The sequence below is a fragment of the Anser brachyrhynchus genome (genome assembly GCF_964034855.1).
Source record: "Anser brachyrhynchus genome assembly, chromosome: 5".
Lineage (NCBI taxonomy): Eukaryota > Metazoa > Chordata > Aves > Anseriformes > Anatidae > Anser > Anser brachyrhynchus.
In genome coordinates this window covers 43,335,077-43,351,753 of record NC_137699.1, presented here as the reverse complement: position 1 = coordinate 43,351,753, position 16,677 = coordinate 43,335,077, and the positions used below count along the sequence as shown (strand labels likewise).

The 16,677-nt window shown below is 39.5% G+C and overlaps 1 protein-coding gene across 3 annotated transcripts in view; it reads left to right on the top strand.

The window, feature by feature from the left end:
• The window catches only part of SPTLC2 (serine palmitoyltransferase long chain base subunit 2), a 74,928-nt gene that overhangs the window by 46,363 nt on the left and 11,888 nt on the right, over nucleotides 1-16,677 (top strand). For all 3 annotated transcript variants that reach the window (XR_013951471.1, XR_013951472.1, XM_080592795.1), the window contains exon 10: nucleotides 15,640-15,775. Coding sequence is in view for 1 of the 3 variants with exons in the window: in XM_080592795.1 (XP_080448921.1) it covers nucleotides 15,640-15,775 (136 nt within the window). In the remaining 2 variants the exon portion in view is untranslated. The remainder of the gene's footprint in view (nucleotides 1-15,639; nucleotides 15,776-16,677) is intronic.

Sequence of the window (16,677 nt, the reverse complement as noted above, 5' to 3'; positions counted from 1 at the left end):
CTTTAGTTTTGTGTTTCAGGACCTTTACTAGTCTTTCTCAAAGAATAAATGTTGCTATTCCTGCTTTAGAGATGTAATAATGCAGGGCCAGAAAGGACTGCACACCAGAGCAGTGATGATCTACTACAGTTTACTTAAATTGCCGTCTAAGTCATTGACCGCTTAATGTAGAACAGCTAACTTCCTTGTAAAACTTGTGATGGATGAAGTCTATGTGAACAGCTTTTAAAGATCATTCAAAATGTCTCTTTAGTTAAAAATAAACAAATTTTATTTTTAATTGTATGCCATCAATGTCTTCTTCCACAGGAGAATTGTACTATGTTTTTAGCAAGTGTTCTCCTTCTCTTCTGTGAGTCTAATGAATCCTGGAGCTGCACAGTAGGAGTCTGACAGACTGGAAGTTGCATTAAACAGCTTTGGGTTTTTATTGAAAACATTGTCCTTGGTTCAAAGGGAAGGTAATTATTCTGCCCTGGAATGATAGCAGCCCCTCCTTTATTGACAGCACACCATCTGGTTGTGATAAATCACATGGCCCTGGCAGGCAGCAGCTTTTTGGTAGCAATGGTGACTTAAATGTTTCATGTCCAGATTCTTAGAAAATAAGAGATATATATTGTTTATGAAAATGACGTATTTTCCTGTCATTGGTCAAAAAGCTTTTGCTTCTTTTTAAGTCTCTTAAATGTACATCTAAGGGAAAACTTCAGAAAGCAAGGTAGTGCATGGGATTTTTCAGCAGCTAATTCTTGCTGCAGGTTCAATTCCTTTTATCTGTTGAGGGAGAGCTGGAATAACTGGTGATGAAAATCTTGTGTACTTCAGGTGTAATTGGCATCACTTACTGTACTTTACCACCCAAGGACTGTTACTGTAGTTCTCACCCAGCAGTAAGGAAAGTGCAGATTATTAAAGGGTTTTTCCTCAAGGAGTGGTAGTACTTAAGCTTGTTGGTTGCTGTAGCTTCAGGGAGGTAGGTTCCTTTCCTGAAAACTTGCCAAGGAGTCAGTTTGCATCTATAAGTAAAAGTTCAGAGTGATATTAGGCAGCTTGCTAGCTAATTGGTCCTCCTGGCAGCTATTTCTGTTTCTTGCTGTCCCAGCCAAAGTGTTATTTCTTCTAACCTGCCTAATTATGTGATACATTCAGGCTCAGTTCTGTGCTCTGGCCAAAAAATATGTCTGAGCCAATGATGATTGTTAAACAGAAATGTCTGCAACTGTCTTGGAGAGGAGAGGCAGTTTTGGTTCTCATAATATCTAAATTATAGCCCCGCTCTAAGATGGGGTTAAACACTTATGAGGGGAACATACTGAATGTGAGACTTAGTGTAGTGTCTGATGTGTTGAGAACGTTGGCTGCTCTCCACTTCCACGTTTCTTTTATTTCGGAATGTGATTCTCAATTCTTTTGCCACAAATTCTCTTCATTTGCTGTATGTGCTTTAAGTAATAATCACAGCAACACCACGTTGAAGTTTTTTTCTTGCTGAGTTCGGTTGATACCTTTTATGAGGCTAATTGCTGCAGAGGAAAGTGTCATCAACTAGCTTTGCAAAGCATTTTAGTATTTTTTTTGCTTGGGCAAAGGTAACAGTAATAACACTCATTACTAGTTCTTACTTTCCTACCACTTCTATTTTTAGAGCTGAAGTCCTTGCAGATATATTTGCACAGTGTGGTATGAATAACATTTATCTTAGACTTAGATGTGAAGAGAAAACACTTTGAACCTGACTTTGCTATGCTTGTTATTTCTGTGGCTAAGCAGTTTGGACATTCATGTGGGGATTGGCCACAGGTTAAAATAACTGAAGCCATGTTGAGCAGTAACTAAAACTCAGTCAAGCATTTTATGCATAATGAGGAAAGTGCCCTGGCAAATTTGACTCACTCTTTGGCTGCCAGGATATATAAGAAGCGGATGTGTATTATTTTGGGGTTTGGCAGCTTGGGCCTTCACCTTTTGCAGGCAAAATACCTCAGCAGCTTCAAGCCATTTGGGCTTGATGCCTCATCTCTTATGTGCAGCATGTTGATGAGCAAAAGCTCTGCGGAGTGCTCATTATTACTAGTCTGTCAAAATTATAGGCTTGAAATTTTAACACCTCTTGTGGGAGGTGACTTAAAGTACAAGCCACAAGTACATGGAAATGAATTAACATGGGTGATTTTAGCTGTTTTCTGTGTCTAAAAAATGATAACTTTCAGATAATTTTAGGGTTTATTAAAGAGAATGAGGCAGTCAGAATTTCTGAAAACTGAAATTTGAGGGTGGTCAAACACTGGAACTAGACTGGTTGTAGAGGTTATAGAGTCTCCATCCAGGAACGTAGTCAAAACACAACTGGGTATTGTCCTGGGCAACCTGCTATAGCTGACCCTCCTTGAGCAGGGGAGGATTGGACTAGATAAGTTCAAGACATCTCTTCCAAATCAAAGAATTCTGTGAAAAGTGAAAGTGATACCTCGCACAACGATAACACCCTTTTTTCAGCACCTTGGGGCACTTATTTTTTTATATAGGATATAATAGAGCTGTAGTGCTCTTTTTATATTCTACAAATACCTTTTCCAGTGCTGTTGGTCCATGAAGGAAAACTGCAGCGCGGATGGTTCCAGAGTAATTATCCTTGCAATTTGCAATGACACTTCTTAATGATATCAATTCCAGCTGCTTCATGGCTGTTTTATATCTGTTTGCTTGCGCATGTTTCCAAACTGTGGTGAGGGAAGATGACTTGTCCTTTGACCAGATTTCTTCTGACGGTTTTTGACAAGTCAATACTATGTGGCAGTAGCCACCTTACTAGACATGGGCTGGCAAGGATAATTCTGCATTTCATTTCTTGCATAGGCTGTAGATATATTAGATGTATCTACATATATCTATATATATATATTAAATACAGATCTGATTGCAAATAACTCAGTTTTTGCTCATCAAAACACAAGGAATGTCTGTTTGGAGTTGAGTGATATTCCTGTCTAGTACACTTCTGTTTTGCTTACGAGGGATGTGCTAATTAGCAGGCAGGATTCAGTGGGACAACCTTATTCTGCCAAGTCTGTTTTGTGCCTGGACTCGGCCAGGTTATTACATGTCCCTAGATCAGCACATCTGGAGAAGCTGTTTGGTTACTGTCTTCCAAATCTACCCATTGGCTAGACAGGTTTCTTGCATCTGCCTTACCCACTTATGTCTTCAAGATGCCCTCCTTTGTGTTCTGTCACCCTGTAACTCTGAAGTACCAAAAGCAATCCACTGAAAATATTTCCTTTAGTGGGAAAAAAAATGTCTAAGGCAAGTTCTAATTTTCATTCCTACTGTGCTTAAGATAGGTGTCTCTTCGGTGTAAGTTTGTTTTTATGCCCTTCTACGAGGATTTCAACGCAAAGCATTCTGCGATTCATTTTCTGGTCAACTTCCTGTAGCTGAACAACTCACAGCTTTTGGTAATAGTTTCTTTCTTCCTGATGATCACAGAGTCATAGAATGGGTTGGGTTGGAAGGGACCTTAGAGACCATCTAGTTCCAACCTCCCTGCCACGGGCAGGGATACCTCCCACTAGGCCCAAAGCCCCATCCAGCCTGGCGTTGAACACCTCCAGGGATGGGGCATCCACAGCTTCTCTGGGCAGCCTGTGCCAGTGCCTTACCACCCTCACAGTGAAGAATTTCTTCCTAATGTCTAATCTCAATTTACCCTCTTTAACTTTAAAGCCATTACCCCTTTTCCTATCAATACATGCCCTTGTAAAAAGTCTCTTTCCATCTACCTTACAAGCCTGCTCTATTAAAGTTTTGTCCAAGACAGTTTATCAGTGGCTCTGATCTATCCACAGACTGTTGGGATTAGCTACAGAAGATTCTCTCCTAGTAGCAGAAGCATAATTGAGTAAAATATTCTGACATATCCTGAGCCAAATAAAACTGTCTTTCTGATGCCTGTACGTCAGTCACCTCATGTTTGTTGCAACTTCGTCAAAATCACTGCCACTGATGCAGCATCTGGTAACGATGCTACACTTGATAAAGCAGCCCTATGTTCACATCTTAGTGATTCAGACCCACTGCTGGCTAATTGTAATGGCAGGGAGTGCGTTGTCTTCTACTTTGTAGATTTGTAGACATACTGTTTTTGAGGAATGTAAATGCTTGAGGATGTGTTGTTCTCATGCATAACTTCCCTTTGAGTCCTTAACTGTAGAATTTGATAAGATACTAAAAGATTATAGAGAACATGTATTAGACTGAACATTAACTTCATTTCAGTTACACTGGGAAGATGCAGGTTGCTATATAGCTGTGCTTACTGTAAAGACAAAGTATAACAGTTGATTACCAATAATGTTGGTGTACCCAGAAGATCAAATATACATGCAGACTAAGTAAAGAATTTGGTTGTTAGTAAAACATTTTCCTTCTTGTAACTTAACAAATTTCAACATGCAAAACCTTTTCAGCCTCTTGCTTCAGGTAGAGCCTTGGTATATGAGACGCCTTCCACTGCCATGGAAAGGAGCTATGAAGTAGATGGGATATACTTTTAAACACTGGTGTATCTAGTTCATCTTATGTGCAGAAATGATATGTACTGTTGGGGGTGGTAGACAGCCCATAAGCGGTTAATAAGTGTGAATCCTGATCTGCCACATGGTAGTGGTAGAAATTCACAGCTGGAGTTTATGCCCATGTTACTTTTCTAGCCCAAAAGCCATGTTAGTCATTGCTGCTTTTTGTTGGCTGTTCATTTGTATAAAAATGGTACTGAGTTGAGTCTAGGCAAAAAGATTTTTAATCTCACTTTAATGATAATCTCACTTTGATGGCTAAAGGTTAATAATTTTCAAGTTTTGTGTTTCTAATAGAACTTATTCCTTTTGTGTCTATTAGTGAATGTTTTGTTTATGCTGTTCTTAAGTTGGTGGTTTGAGGAGCCAGCTCTGGCCAGGTTTGAGGCAGGATGGTCTGTTAACCCATCTTGTTTTTGTGGGTCTGGCATCAGTCATGTTGTACTGACTTACTCTCCGTTGCTTAAAGCCTGAATTTTCAGGCTCTTATAAAAGGGATTTTCTTGTAGAAAAGTGCTCCCCTGTAGTTTGGCAAACGTTGCCTAAATTAAATCAATTGCTTTTTAATACTGCTGTTACTTAACTCCTTAAAGTGTTTATTCATGCTGGACTCTTAAGTGTATATCTTGCTTCAAAGTGTCTCTGCTCAGATAATAAAGCCTGCTGTTTGAGGCAAAAGATGAATAATAATCGTCAAAATAGACATAATATTGTCATGGCTGTACATGGGCGAGTGGCCACTTTAGCTGATTTTATTGGCTTGTTGTTTTGTAGCACCTTTTTGTCATATCTCTGAAAACCTTGCATGTGAGCTAAGACCACGTGGTTGCTGCTGTACAGAGATAGACTGTTCTAAAGAACTTACAGTTTAAGTGATACACAGATCAGGGAAGTATGAAGAAATCAGACTTAAGAAAATGAATAGAAACACTATCCGGCTAAAAAAATAACCAAACAGAAAATACTTCCTTATGATGTTTTGAGTGCATGTGCAACCTGCTCAGTCAGGCTCCTTTGTGATCACCAATGTAGAGTTTCTGGGAAACTGGGGAAGTGCCTCCATTACACATCACCAAAGTTCTTTTAAAATGTGTTTAAGTCCATGTATTTTAAATTGAAGTTCTTTACCGGATCAAATTTTTCCATTCTCATTAACAGACATGATCTGTTCATGGTGAGAACTGCATCTCTTTATGATGAAGTTTGTGGTGCGAACAGGCTGCCTTGGAGTTCTCTGAATGCAGCCGGGAGTTACAGGCAAAATCAGAAAGTGCAAATATAAAAATATTCCTCTGGGCTTTGGAATATGCCAAAGGCTTCAATCTCACCAGTATATATAAACTCAATGAGTACACAATACATGCACCCAGCTGTTTTTTGTCATGCATTTAAACTCCACTGGAACTGTTTAGCTTAATGGCAAATGCAGTGACAGATACTTAGCATTAGCATAAATTTTGTTTTTTCAGAGACCTTTCAATGCCAAGAACATCAGCCATCATTTTTTTTTCTCCTTTTTCCATTTCTTAATCTCTTTGGCTTCACCGATGTGTTTTTTTCTTTTAAATCAGATTTAACTGTTTTCTCCTCTCCTTTAAAGGACAGAGCATTTCGCCATCACCTCTGCATTGGCTCCATACTCGGCGCACTCATGTAATCCACGCAAATCCCCTGCATACAATCTTGTTACAAAACCATAGTCATGGGGTTAACTTGGAATGGTCACGAGCCAAGCCCTTCACTGCTTCTCCTAAAATAAATTGCTGCTAATGCTGCTGCCATGTGGCCAACAAACATGAGCTCACAGCAGTCTTTTGATTTCCTATTTCATGCTTTCAAGTGTGCTGGCTCTTAAACAAGGCTTCTCCTCCCACATTATTTGTAGTTTATCTCCTGAGTGGTGAACTTGGGAAGCATGCAAGTGTGTCAGAAGAATAAATAACTTGACTCAGCTGTCCACCCCAGTTAGCAGTTCCCTAGTGCTCGCATCGTCTCCTGGCTGCATTAAGCGTGGCTCTACCGTGATGTGCTGGAGATGTGGTGGAGGTTTGGGGGAGTGCTTCCTGGCAGGCTGCTCAGGACACAGCTGCAGGACCTGAGCATGGCTCCAGGCTCCCTTTATGTAGCAGTGGCCCCTAGTGGAGGCTGCTCGGGCTCTTCCCGTAAAGCCCAGTTCCCATTTCTAAGTTGCTTTTAAACCTGAATCACCCAGCAGAGCTGTGGAAAAATCCAGGGAGTTGCTTCTCTCTTCTGGCCTTCTTTGCTAAAAACTAGAGTTTGAGCTATTAAACAGTAATGCACGTTGTAGCACTGGATTAAAGGATGATGCTAATTACTTCCTTTTCAAAGTTCCTCATAGTTTTCCCAGGTTCTCTTGGCATTTGCCTGTGTGAACCGATGCTTTATAAAGCAAATCTGTGGGAATATAGCATTGTGACTACCCCATTTTAATGTGTCTCTGTGCGATCTCAGATTGCGTAGTATAATTGTGTATAATACTTCCTGTAGATCTGTAATGAAAATCTTCAGACATCGTCTGAAGCGAAGGATGTGGACTTCTTATTGCAAATATTGGCAGCATGCAGTGTTTGTGAGTGCGAATTCAGAGGAAACAGGTTGATATATGTGGAGCCACCTTGTCCCTGGAACTTAAACAACGAGATAGGAAAAGTATGTTGAAAGATATGAAACCTGTGCGTATGTATAATGAAGCTTTCACTCTAACTCCTTTTCATTAGCTTTTATAGTATAATCTCTCAGTAGAAACCAGCGAAAATGTTGGTTTCAGGGGGCTGAAAAACAGACTAGATTGCTGTAGGGGGGCGACCTTTCTGGCTCTGTGTAGGTGAGGGCCTCTGGCGGGATTGTCCGTGTGAATCGGTCTTGGTTTCCCACTTTCTGCCCTGGGATGTGAGTGCATGTTACAAGTCATCTTTCTGACAGGTTATGTTACAAGTCTCTTAAAATCAATTCTAGCAAATACTATGATCACAGGTCCTTAAACATCTATTACAGCATTTTAACAACATCACACTTCGTGCAACTTTTGCTTGGAAGATAAAAGTGGCATTTAATCAGTATTGAACTGGATTTTTGCTCAGTGTTCCAGTGTTCTTTACTTTAAAATCTCACTCTCCTTCCTCTAGCTTTCACCTTACTGGCTGTAGCACTCCAATAGGTACTACCTTGTTTTGAATCTAACCCACGTTCCCAGTCACATGTTCTTAACTCACGCTTGTCCTTTCTACCACTTGGCAAATCTAAAAACATTTTGCTCTTTGTTTCATTGTGAAAATGTTACCTCAAGTCATGCTTGACTTGCGTTTTTCAGAAGCATTGAAGAGGGAGTTTTCTATACCTTCCATGAAAAATATGTTCATTGCAGGGAAAAAAAATGCCTTTATGCCTACTTAAAAAGTTGTCTGTTGTGTGTTAGAATGATGAGGTATTTACAACTACAGTGTCCAGAAAACGACTTGAATTATTATGTTGATGTTGCAAGAGATCTTCATAAACCCTTGGAAAGCAACTTAGCTTCTGAAAGCTTAGTGGAGAATCTGTTAAATCAGCAGAAGAATATTGAATTCCTGGTTGAGATTTGAAAAATGCTTGTTTCCAAAACAGAGTATGCTGAATTATGTCTTCCACTGCAACAGCCAACCAAAAGACAGAAATGTAGGAATAATAAACAGAATGGAAGTATAAGCCTTTGTAAAAACAAGGGGATTTTAATGTGGAAAAATTTACAAGCTTGAATATATTATAGCATCACTCTGATTTGAAGAAACAAACTTCTGGAGAATGATATATGTAACCAAGTTTTCATCACCAGCTTACTTTGATTTAAATAGTTCCAAATGTCAGAAGCCACAGGCTTTCTGAATTAGAAATTATCACTTTTTCTTCTGTCTGGCCCTTTGATAGAAGCATATAGGGAGAAGAGCCTCTATGCTAATGAAATAATGCTCTGTCTTCAGTCATTGATGCTGATGCTCCCAGGAAAACAAACAAGGAATGCTGCAACCTGATCCATGTCCTTTCCATGTAGCATGTTTGGCCACCTTATCTCTTGTTTGGGGAGCAGGACATGATGGTATCGCTTTGTTCTGTCTTCATAATGGATTGTGGCTTTTTTCTGTTTTCAGCAATGGCTGGACATCCTACTATTTTTTGTGATCTTTAAATGTACAGATCTGGTAAAAATGTTAGTAAGATGCATAGTCAAAGATTTCCATAAAACTGGGCTGTAGGTTAGCCATGTCATTTTGGAATGATGGTGGGTGCTGCAGAACATACCCTTCTGCTAGTTCTTTTTATTCCACGCAAGGACAGGGAGGCTCCGTTGTTACTAACAACAGTCAGTAAACGTTACTGCTCAGGTTATAAAATGCTTTTCAGTGGTGTTTCCTGAAGGAGGTTGAGATCTGCTTCTTTGATGTTTTTTGACACGTGTACACACGTTTCCCCTCCCCAGCTACCATAATCTGCACAAGTACTGTTATTTGACTGAGTGTTACCTTTTAGTTAGCTTATTTTATTTTTGTTAAGAGATCAGAAAATAGAATTGTTTAATCTTGGGAAAACATTTATACATGGGAGCAAAGTTTTATTAAATTCCCTAGCTTGTGGCCATCAGGAGAAGAGGAGGATAAGAAGCCAGCCCAGGTAGAGTCCTGCAGAATCAGTAGACCTCCTAGCAAAGTACTCCTGCTGAGGTCATCCTTACATAAGTAAAGCTGTGGTATTTTTGTCAGGGTAAACTTACTCTGGGGTAAACCCCTTCCTTGACTGAAATAAGCTATACGAAGAGAAGTGATTGGGCTGCAAATCAGGGATGGTCCATCTGTCAGTACGTGGCTTAGTGCTTCTCACCTCCAACACCTCTGCACTAGCAAGAGTTTATAAGGTGGGACGAGCTTGAAAAATATGAAACAAATTACTGTAGAGATTGAAAGTAACTCCTGTGCTAAGAATTAATGGAGTATTTCCATCTCAGAGACCTTACGGATTTGATATCAAGATTAATGTGCCCTAATCTTTACTTCTAGCTGGTAACTTAAAAGTTGTCCTTAATATGCTGCAGCCAATCTTCTTAATAAAACATATTTCTTGTTAGACACATACTGATTTTTATTAGAGGCAGTGTGCTATTATCAGAGTTGCATCATCACAGGTTTTCAGAGAAATCTTAGAAATATCTGCTAGTAAATGTTTGAATTTTGTTGCTCACATAACAGAAACTGGAACTGAGAACATTCCGTTATATTACAGCTTGAGCAGTTACAGCAAAACTGAGTACTTGGGGCAATAAATATCACAAGTGGGATGATTATGCATGTAATGAATAGCAGTCTGTTCATATCAAGAGTTTTCTTTTATTCCAAGTTTTCCATTAAATCATTAAAACTGAAGATGTTAGCTGCCACCGGTATGTAAGATAAAGGCATGAAACTGCTCATCTTAACCTTGACAGCGTTGGCAACAAAAAAAAATGGGTTGAATTAAAACTGCAAGATGAGAACTGCGTTGGAGAGCTATAAAATTAGTTAATGAACAAGTGTATAGTAATTTTGTGATAGCTATCTAATGTGACACTTTCCATTGAACAGGTATCTGTTCACTAATTAGCACTGTACTGCAGCTTGAGCATACAAATGCATTTCACTGCTCAGGAACCATTTTTAAAGATGACCTGCTATGTTGCTTTGAAGCCTCTGTAACTAGAGTTGATTCAAGATTTAAACATTTAGCTTCTCTTGTATTCCTCCAAGTATCTGTGTTTTAGATCCAGGTGACAGCGATCCCTAGTGTGACAAGAGAATAAAATCCCACTTGTAGGGTTTTTGTTTATTTTTCCCCACCTGAAGTTGGTTTGCCTCTCTAAGAGTTCTGTGTCAGTTGGTAGGCAGTTTGTATACAACATGCCTTTTTATTTCTCAAGAAGCCTTGCTGATTAAGTGTTGCATTGTCTAGAAGGACAGATTTGTGATTGCTTTCCCATTACTGCTTTGAGATCACAAGAAGGGGGAAAAACAAATACATCCTAATTGAACTAAATTTTCTCTCGAGTCCAATACCATCTATGATAGCTGATTCGTCAGCCTTAAGAGATGACAGGAACAATACAAATAGTAGATCTTTGTTAGCAGAGTCTTTTCCACAAATGCTAGGGCAGCTTTGTTCTTTGTAGAGATGATTTTTAGTGTGAAATAGAGAAGTTGCTCCGATCTAAGAGATTCCCCCCCAAGAATATATTCATCCTGGCCATGCAAAAAAAAAAAAAAATAGTTTCTGGGCAATTTTCATTGAACTGCATTTTGCTAAATAAGAGCTGTCTTGTATGCTTGTACAAATCCTTGCAGTATTTGGCTGTCTAGTGTAAGCATGAATTTCTGTGTGAAGGGCAGTGTGGCTGAATGAATATTTAGCCATCTCTGTTCATCTGTCTCACTGGTAAAGCACCCATTGCAAGAACAGTTCAGGTTTGGTGTGGGGGAATGTGCAACCATCTTTTTTTATTCTGCAGATAACTAAGGTAAGTATCAATTTAATTTCTGCTTTAAAATTCTTGAATAAATCCTTTCTTAAATCTCTCCTAGATTCTGTTTCCACTGTAACTTATGTTTGTTTGAGTGATAGGACCTTTAAAGCAGAGGCAGTCACAAGTGATGATGTATCATTCTTCTCACCTGTAGGACTCTATCCTGGCAAAGGTCCTGATTTTCTTCCCATGTGGCTTTAGATTCATAATTGAGTGCTTTCTCTAGAGTGGATTTTTTCCCCTGGAAGACGCTAGCTGTATTGTTTTAATATTATTGCTTGACTCCTTATGTATTTGTAAGATGTAATATGTCGCTCTTCGTTTATTGTAAAATACCCGAAAAGAATAGATAAACTGTCCCTCAGCACAAATCCAGAAACACCGTCATTTGAAGCTTGCTTAGAAGTGGGCAAAAATTGCTATTCATATTGGAGGTATGTGCTAAATATTTGAAGAATGATGAAAATGCTACAGTCATTAAGCCATTACCCACTGTATTGGTCCAGCTTGGAGTATTGAACCCTTCTGCTGCAGAAGCTCTAAAAGCCTGAGGTAACTGCACTTGACAGAATGGGCAAGTAATTTGCTTAGAGTTTATAAATGCAAAAGCATCTATCTGGCATTCTTGGCCACGAAGAGTTGATGATAACCATGGTGTTATGGGCAGTGCAAAGGTCTGAGAGGAGTTCTTGGTAGCTTTCTCCGCAAAGCTGCTGCTGATGCAGGAGTTGATGCTTGTTTACTAGCACTTAGGATAGGAGGGCTGCAACTCTGCACCGAGTCTGCTGTGCTTCTGCACTTACGCATAGGGCAAAATGTAGGTATGGAAGTGAGCCAAGTCAGTTTAAAGTGACTGTTGTCATCGTGGACTGGTATAAGGCTGTGTCAAGTAAAAACACATTCCTCTTCTGTCAGCTATAAATACTGAGCTCATCTTAGCTACCCAAGCAGAGGCAATTACTGCATTTCTTTGTTCTTGCTTCGTTCTCTGCTGAATCCACACAACTATAGCTCTGAGCTGAGGGCTGTAAAGGGAGAGTTTCTCCCCCTTAGTTGGCGTGTGACCCTTACTTCTGATACCACGGCAGCACGTGCTTTAGGGCATAAATGTGGGCTTTAGATTAAATGATGTCCTGGCTGCTACAAGCAAGAAAGTGTTTTACTCAATTGTAAGAGCAATCTTGCAGTAAATGACTGCAGTAAACTTGTAAAAGGGTACAGAAGCAGAGGATAAGTTATTAATTAATACTCCAATTCCAGCAAAGGTCTGTCAGTAGCTGGTTTAAGCTATTTACGGGGCCCATAAGGGACTTCAGATCAGTTGCTGTGATAAGGGGTTCTAGTTTTCTAGCCTTTTAAAGAATTCAGTTCCAGTAATCCTCCCTTTCTTCCCTCCCTGAAGGTCATCACATTCCAGTTTCCTAGATTAAAGGATGTTACCAGAATTGTTGCACAACTCCTATTTGAGAACAATTGGCAGGGTGGTGTCTGAGCAAGCCTTCTTTGAGTGGTCTTAAAATGAAGCTGCGTACTGCCAAGAAAGCCAGATGCTGGAAGAGTGGTGCAGTCCTGGCAGTCTCTCTAGGCCTTCAGTTGAGCAGACGTGGACAGAGCTCTGAGCTTCAGAAAATACTTGGGCTGGGAAGGGATTTTGAAGTCCTGTTTGAATGCTTGAACATGGTTTGGGTAGGAGTGGGATTAGTGGTACTGGTTACCTCGTCACTGCTGTCTCAGAGCACTGCTTGCTTCAACTTTGTGGTCACAGACCCACGGCTAAAATTGTAGTAGCAATGAACAGCCTGCTACACCTTTGTGCATCAGTGAGGCTGAACCAGCACATCTTAACAGATCTTAAGACTGGGTGCATGCTTTTTGCCTAATATTGTAAATCCTACTTAAATAGCATGTGGCATCACTCTTCAAGTGCAGGATTTTATATTGGATTAGGAGACGAAATACACTGACATGCAGAGGAGAGGAGCTGAACGCAGTACAGGGAGAAAGGAAAGTGCAGGGGAAGGAACCTTTGCCAGGTTCTTGTTCAATACCTGGGTGCTTTGCTTACCTACAGCTACAGCTCTTTTTCAGAAGGTGGTAGTGACGCGTCATAGGTAGTGAGAAGACACCACTAAATACACTTCCAAGTTCTCAGTACTACTGCTGTAGCCGTGGTGGCAAGTTTTTAGAGAGGTAATTATTTCATTAAACTGACAGATGATTCTGGAGCAGAGTAAACGCTGACAAGCTTTTGAGACCACAAACCTGAAGATTGTAAGCATCTTCCACATCTATTGGTTGCTGTAATAGGTGTTTGTGTGTGTAGGGAACTGAGAGATTTGCACATGAAACTTGTTTACATCTCAAAGCACCCTTCAATCTGTAAGGACAAATCTAGAATCATAAACTCTTTTTATGGGAAAAAGTTTACGGAAGACTGTGAACCAGTTGCCAACTACAAATTAAGGTTGTTCTTTAATCTTTAGCCTGGAAGGCTCCCAGCAATTTGGAAAATGGTGTGAGTATATAGAGGGGAAAACTATAAAGGTGCAGAAGTTTCTTCTCCTGCTTGATACGCTGTAAACTTCCTGCTGTGTGGTATGGGAGGATCTGCATCCCTGGCTGTGGGAGAGGGGCAGATCACAGCAGCAATACCCAGCCGTGTTCATTACCTTACCACTCCTGCAGCGGTGAAATTTCATGTTTATTTTGATGGGATTATAAATCACTGACCTGGAATGTTGTCAAAAGTTGTGCATTTTTGTGTAGGAACAAGTGGATGCAGCTTTCTCAGAAGGTACCATGGTACCTTTTTATTCCCCCTGATTGTAGATAGCTCTTTCCAGCTGTTCTTGGACATCTGTGTTTTTATTGATTGCCTGAATGTTAGAAATGCAAGAAGTGACATTTGGTCTGCTATCTCTGGTCTCCTGGAGTAGGTTGAAGATTTTTGTTTGGTTTTTTCACCTCATTTTGCAGGCTGGCTTATTTAAATAACCAAGTAATTGGTTTGAAAACATAGAGAAAAAGCTGGGTCTCAGCTAGAGGATCTGATCTAATGTGAGCCAGATCCAAAATAAGTTTTGTAAGCACAAAATGCATTTGTGTTTTACTGAAATCTTGCTGTTTTGGGGGGAAGAGGAATTAAGATTCTGCAGAAACTCTGGGGGATAAAAGATTAAGAAATAAAGCTGTTAATGGAGGAGAAGAGATGTTTCAAATGGCAGCGAGTACAATTAAAAATACCAGTTCCTGCCCACTAATGAAGGGCCAAGTTTTGCAAACAGGTTTCATTATTTTTTTCCTTATGCTTTGCCTTTGATGGGATTTTGCCTTTGATTGCATGGTTGTGGGTGGAATGTCTGATACTCTTGGCTACAAAAACCGTATAGGTTCTTAAAACTACATTTGTTCTGGCCTGGAGCATAGCTACGTGGGTGTGGATGTCTCTGAGGCCTGGCGTTCCTTTTGGGTAATCACCTTATGTTAGCTATGACTTTAAAGGGAGACTATTAATATCTAGCAGCCAACTTCACTATGTGGCATATATCAGCACTGGAAGATTTAGTGCTTTGGTGTATGAATTACTCATTTAGTGAAGGCTGTGTCTGGATGATCAGTTATCCGAAAATATACTCTGTGGACCAGAGACAAGCAATTATAAATGTTACCTACCTATCATAGTCTTATGGCAGTGTTTTATCTCTTAAACACATTACAATATTAGTTAATCAGAAATGCATCATTGCATTCATCTACTTAGGTGAGAATATGTGGATCTTTTAAAATTTAACTGATAAATAGGTTGTCCAATGCATATCTGGGTAGCTGGTACCAGCAATCCAATGTTCTGTGTACTAATTTTGCCAAATGTAAAAAAAATAAAAATAAAAAAAATAGGCTGAACACATGATAAATTGACTGCTGTTGCTTGTGCAAAGTGATCTGGATTATCAGAGGTAATCTGTTTAAATTAAACCCAGCTCACTTTCACTGAGAAAGGTTAGAGAGCAGCCACATGATCAGTTCAGCAAGCAGATTCAGGTGGAAAATGGTAAATTCCATCAATGCAGGCAGGCAGGATAATACGTAGTGAAGAGCTTGAGCTGATACGTGTTCAGTAACTATTCCAAGTGTAAGCAAACTCTTCTTCGACGTGCAGTTATCAGTGAATTTTGAGCAAATTTTGCAGCTTGCTTAAAAGCAGGCTTCTATATCATTTTGTCAGATTTGTATCTCTTGATACAATTCTGATGCAAACAAACTAGGAAGTTCTTGGATTTGACAATTATGCTTGTCCATTACGCATGTCTTAGTCCATTCAGCTACAGCCTTATCTGAAAATGAGTAATTAATCTTGATTACATGAGAAAAATACAGATGAGAATTCAGTTTGTTCCAACTTTAACACTTCCATAAGCACAAATGATACATTCATAGTCTGTAGTGTAGCTAGAGGTCTTGTGCTGCAATTACACATGTGATTTAGGACTGTTGTGTTCATGGTCTTAATTTCTTTTCTAGGGAAAGAGTGTGTGCAGCAGCTAGCAGAGAACACAAGGTATTTCAGGAGACGACTGAAAGAGATGGGCTTTATCATCTATGGAAATGAAGATTCCCCTGTTGTGCCTCTGATGCTGTACATGCCAGCAAAAATTGGGTAGGTTTAACAGGGTAACTTCTCATCCATCTACTTTAAAGCTAGGATGCTAAAAGAATATTAAGACTTCTGTAAATGTAAGGGAAGACTGTTCTGTTTTTTACTTCTGTGACCATTACTAAGTTTTGTAAAACATAGGAACTTCCTATAAGTGATCTGGATAAAACTGGGGCTTGTAGCTTGGGGCTGCAGGAGAGCACTTCAGAGAAGCAATTTTTAAAACGTGACATGCAGTAGTAAAGCTTTCATCTTATTTATGTGTAAAGTGCATATATGCACTAAAGAGAAGCCAGAATTGATTGGAAATTCATATAAGAATGTTAGTGGAAGAACTTCTCAACAGTTCATGGATCAGAAGCAGCGAACATTTCCATAGCTGAACTTTGGAAAATTAAAAAACAATAACAGTGATAATAAAATAAAAAAGAGAAGGGGGAACACACTACTACTGTAATGATAAATCCCCAGTATTTTAACCAGTCTGGATTTAATAGCTAAGGCATAATTATTGTAAGTACAAATAGAATGCTAATACATGTTTTTTTAGAAATGCTTGTGGACTGCTGTGTGGATACTTAAGTCTAAAATTTTGCAAACAGGATATAACTTGTATATTAAAATATTTTGCAATGTAAACATCCTGATTTCAATGACAACTTGGCTTTGACAGCTGCTTTTTAGTGTCCATGTATAACGCAGTGCTCAACCAACACTTTCAGATTTGGAAAGCATAGCCTCGTTTTAAGCAGTACAGAACACCTTTAGTGTTCTTCTAGCTCAGCTAGTCTTTGGTCTGGCTAAGCTGTGATTCCATGAGGGAACAAATATCTAGCTCTCTTCATGAAGCTAGATATGGTAGTCTTCCACCCTCCTCAGTGCAACCAAATTTAAAAGGCCCCATA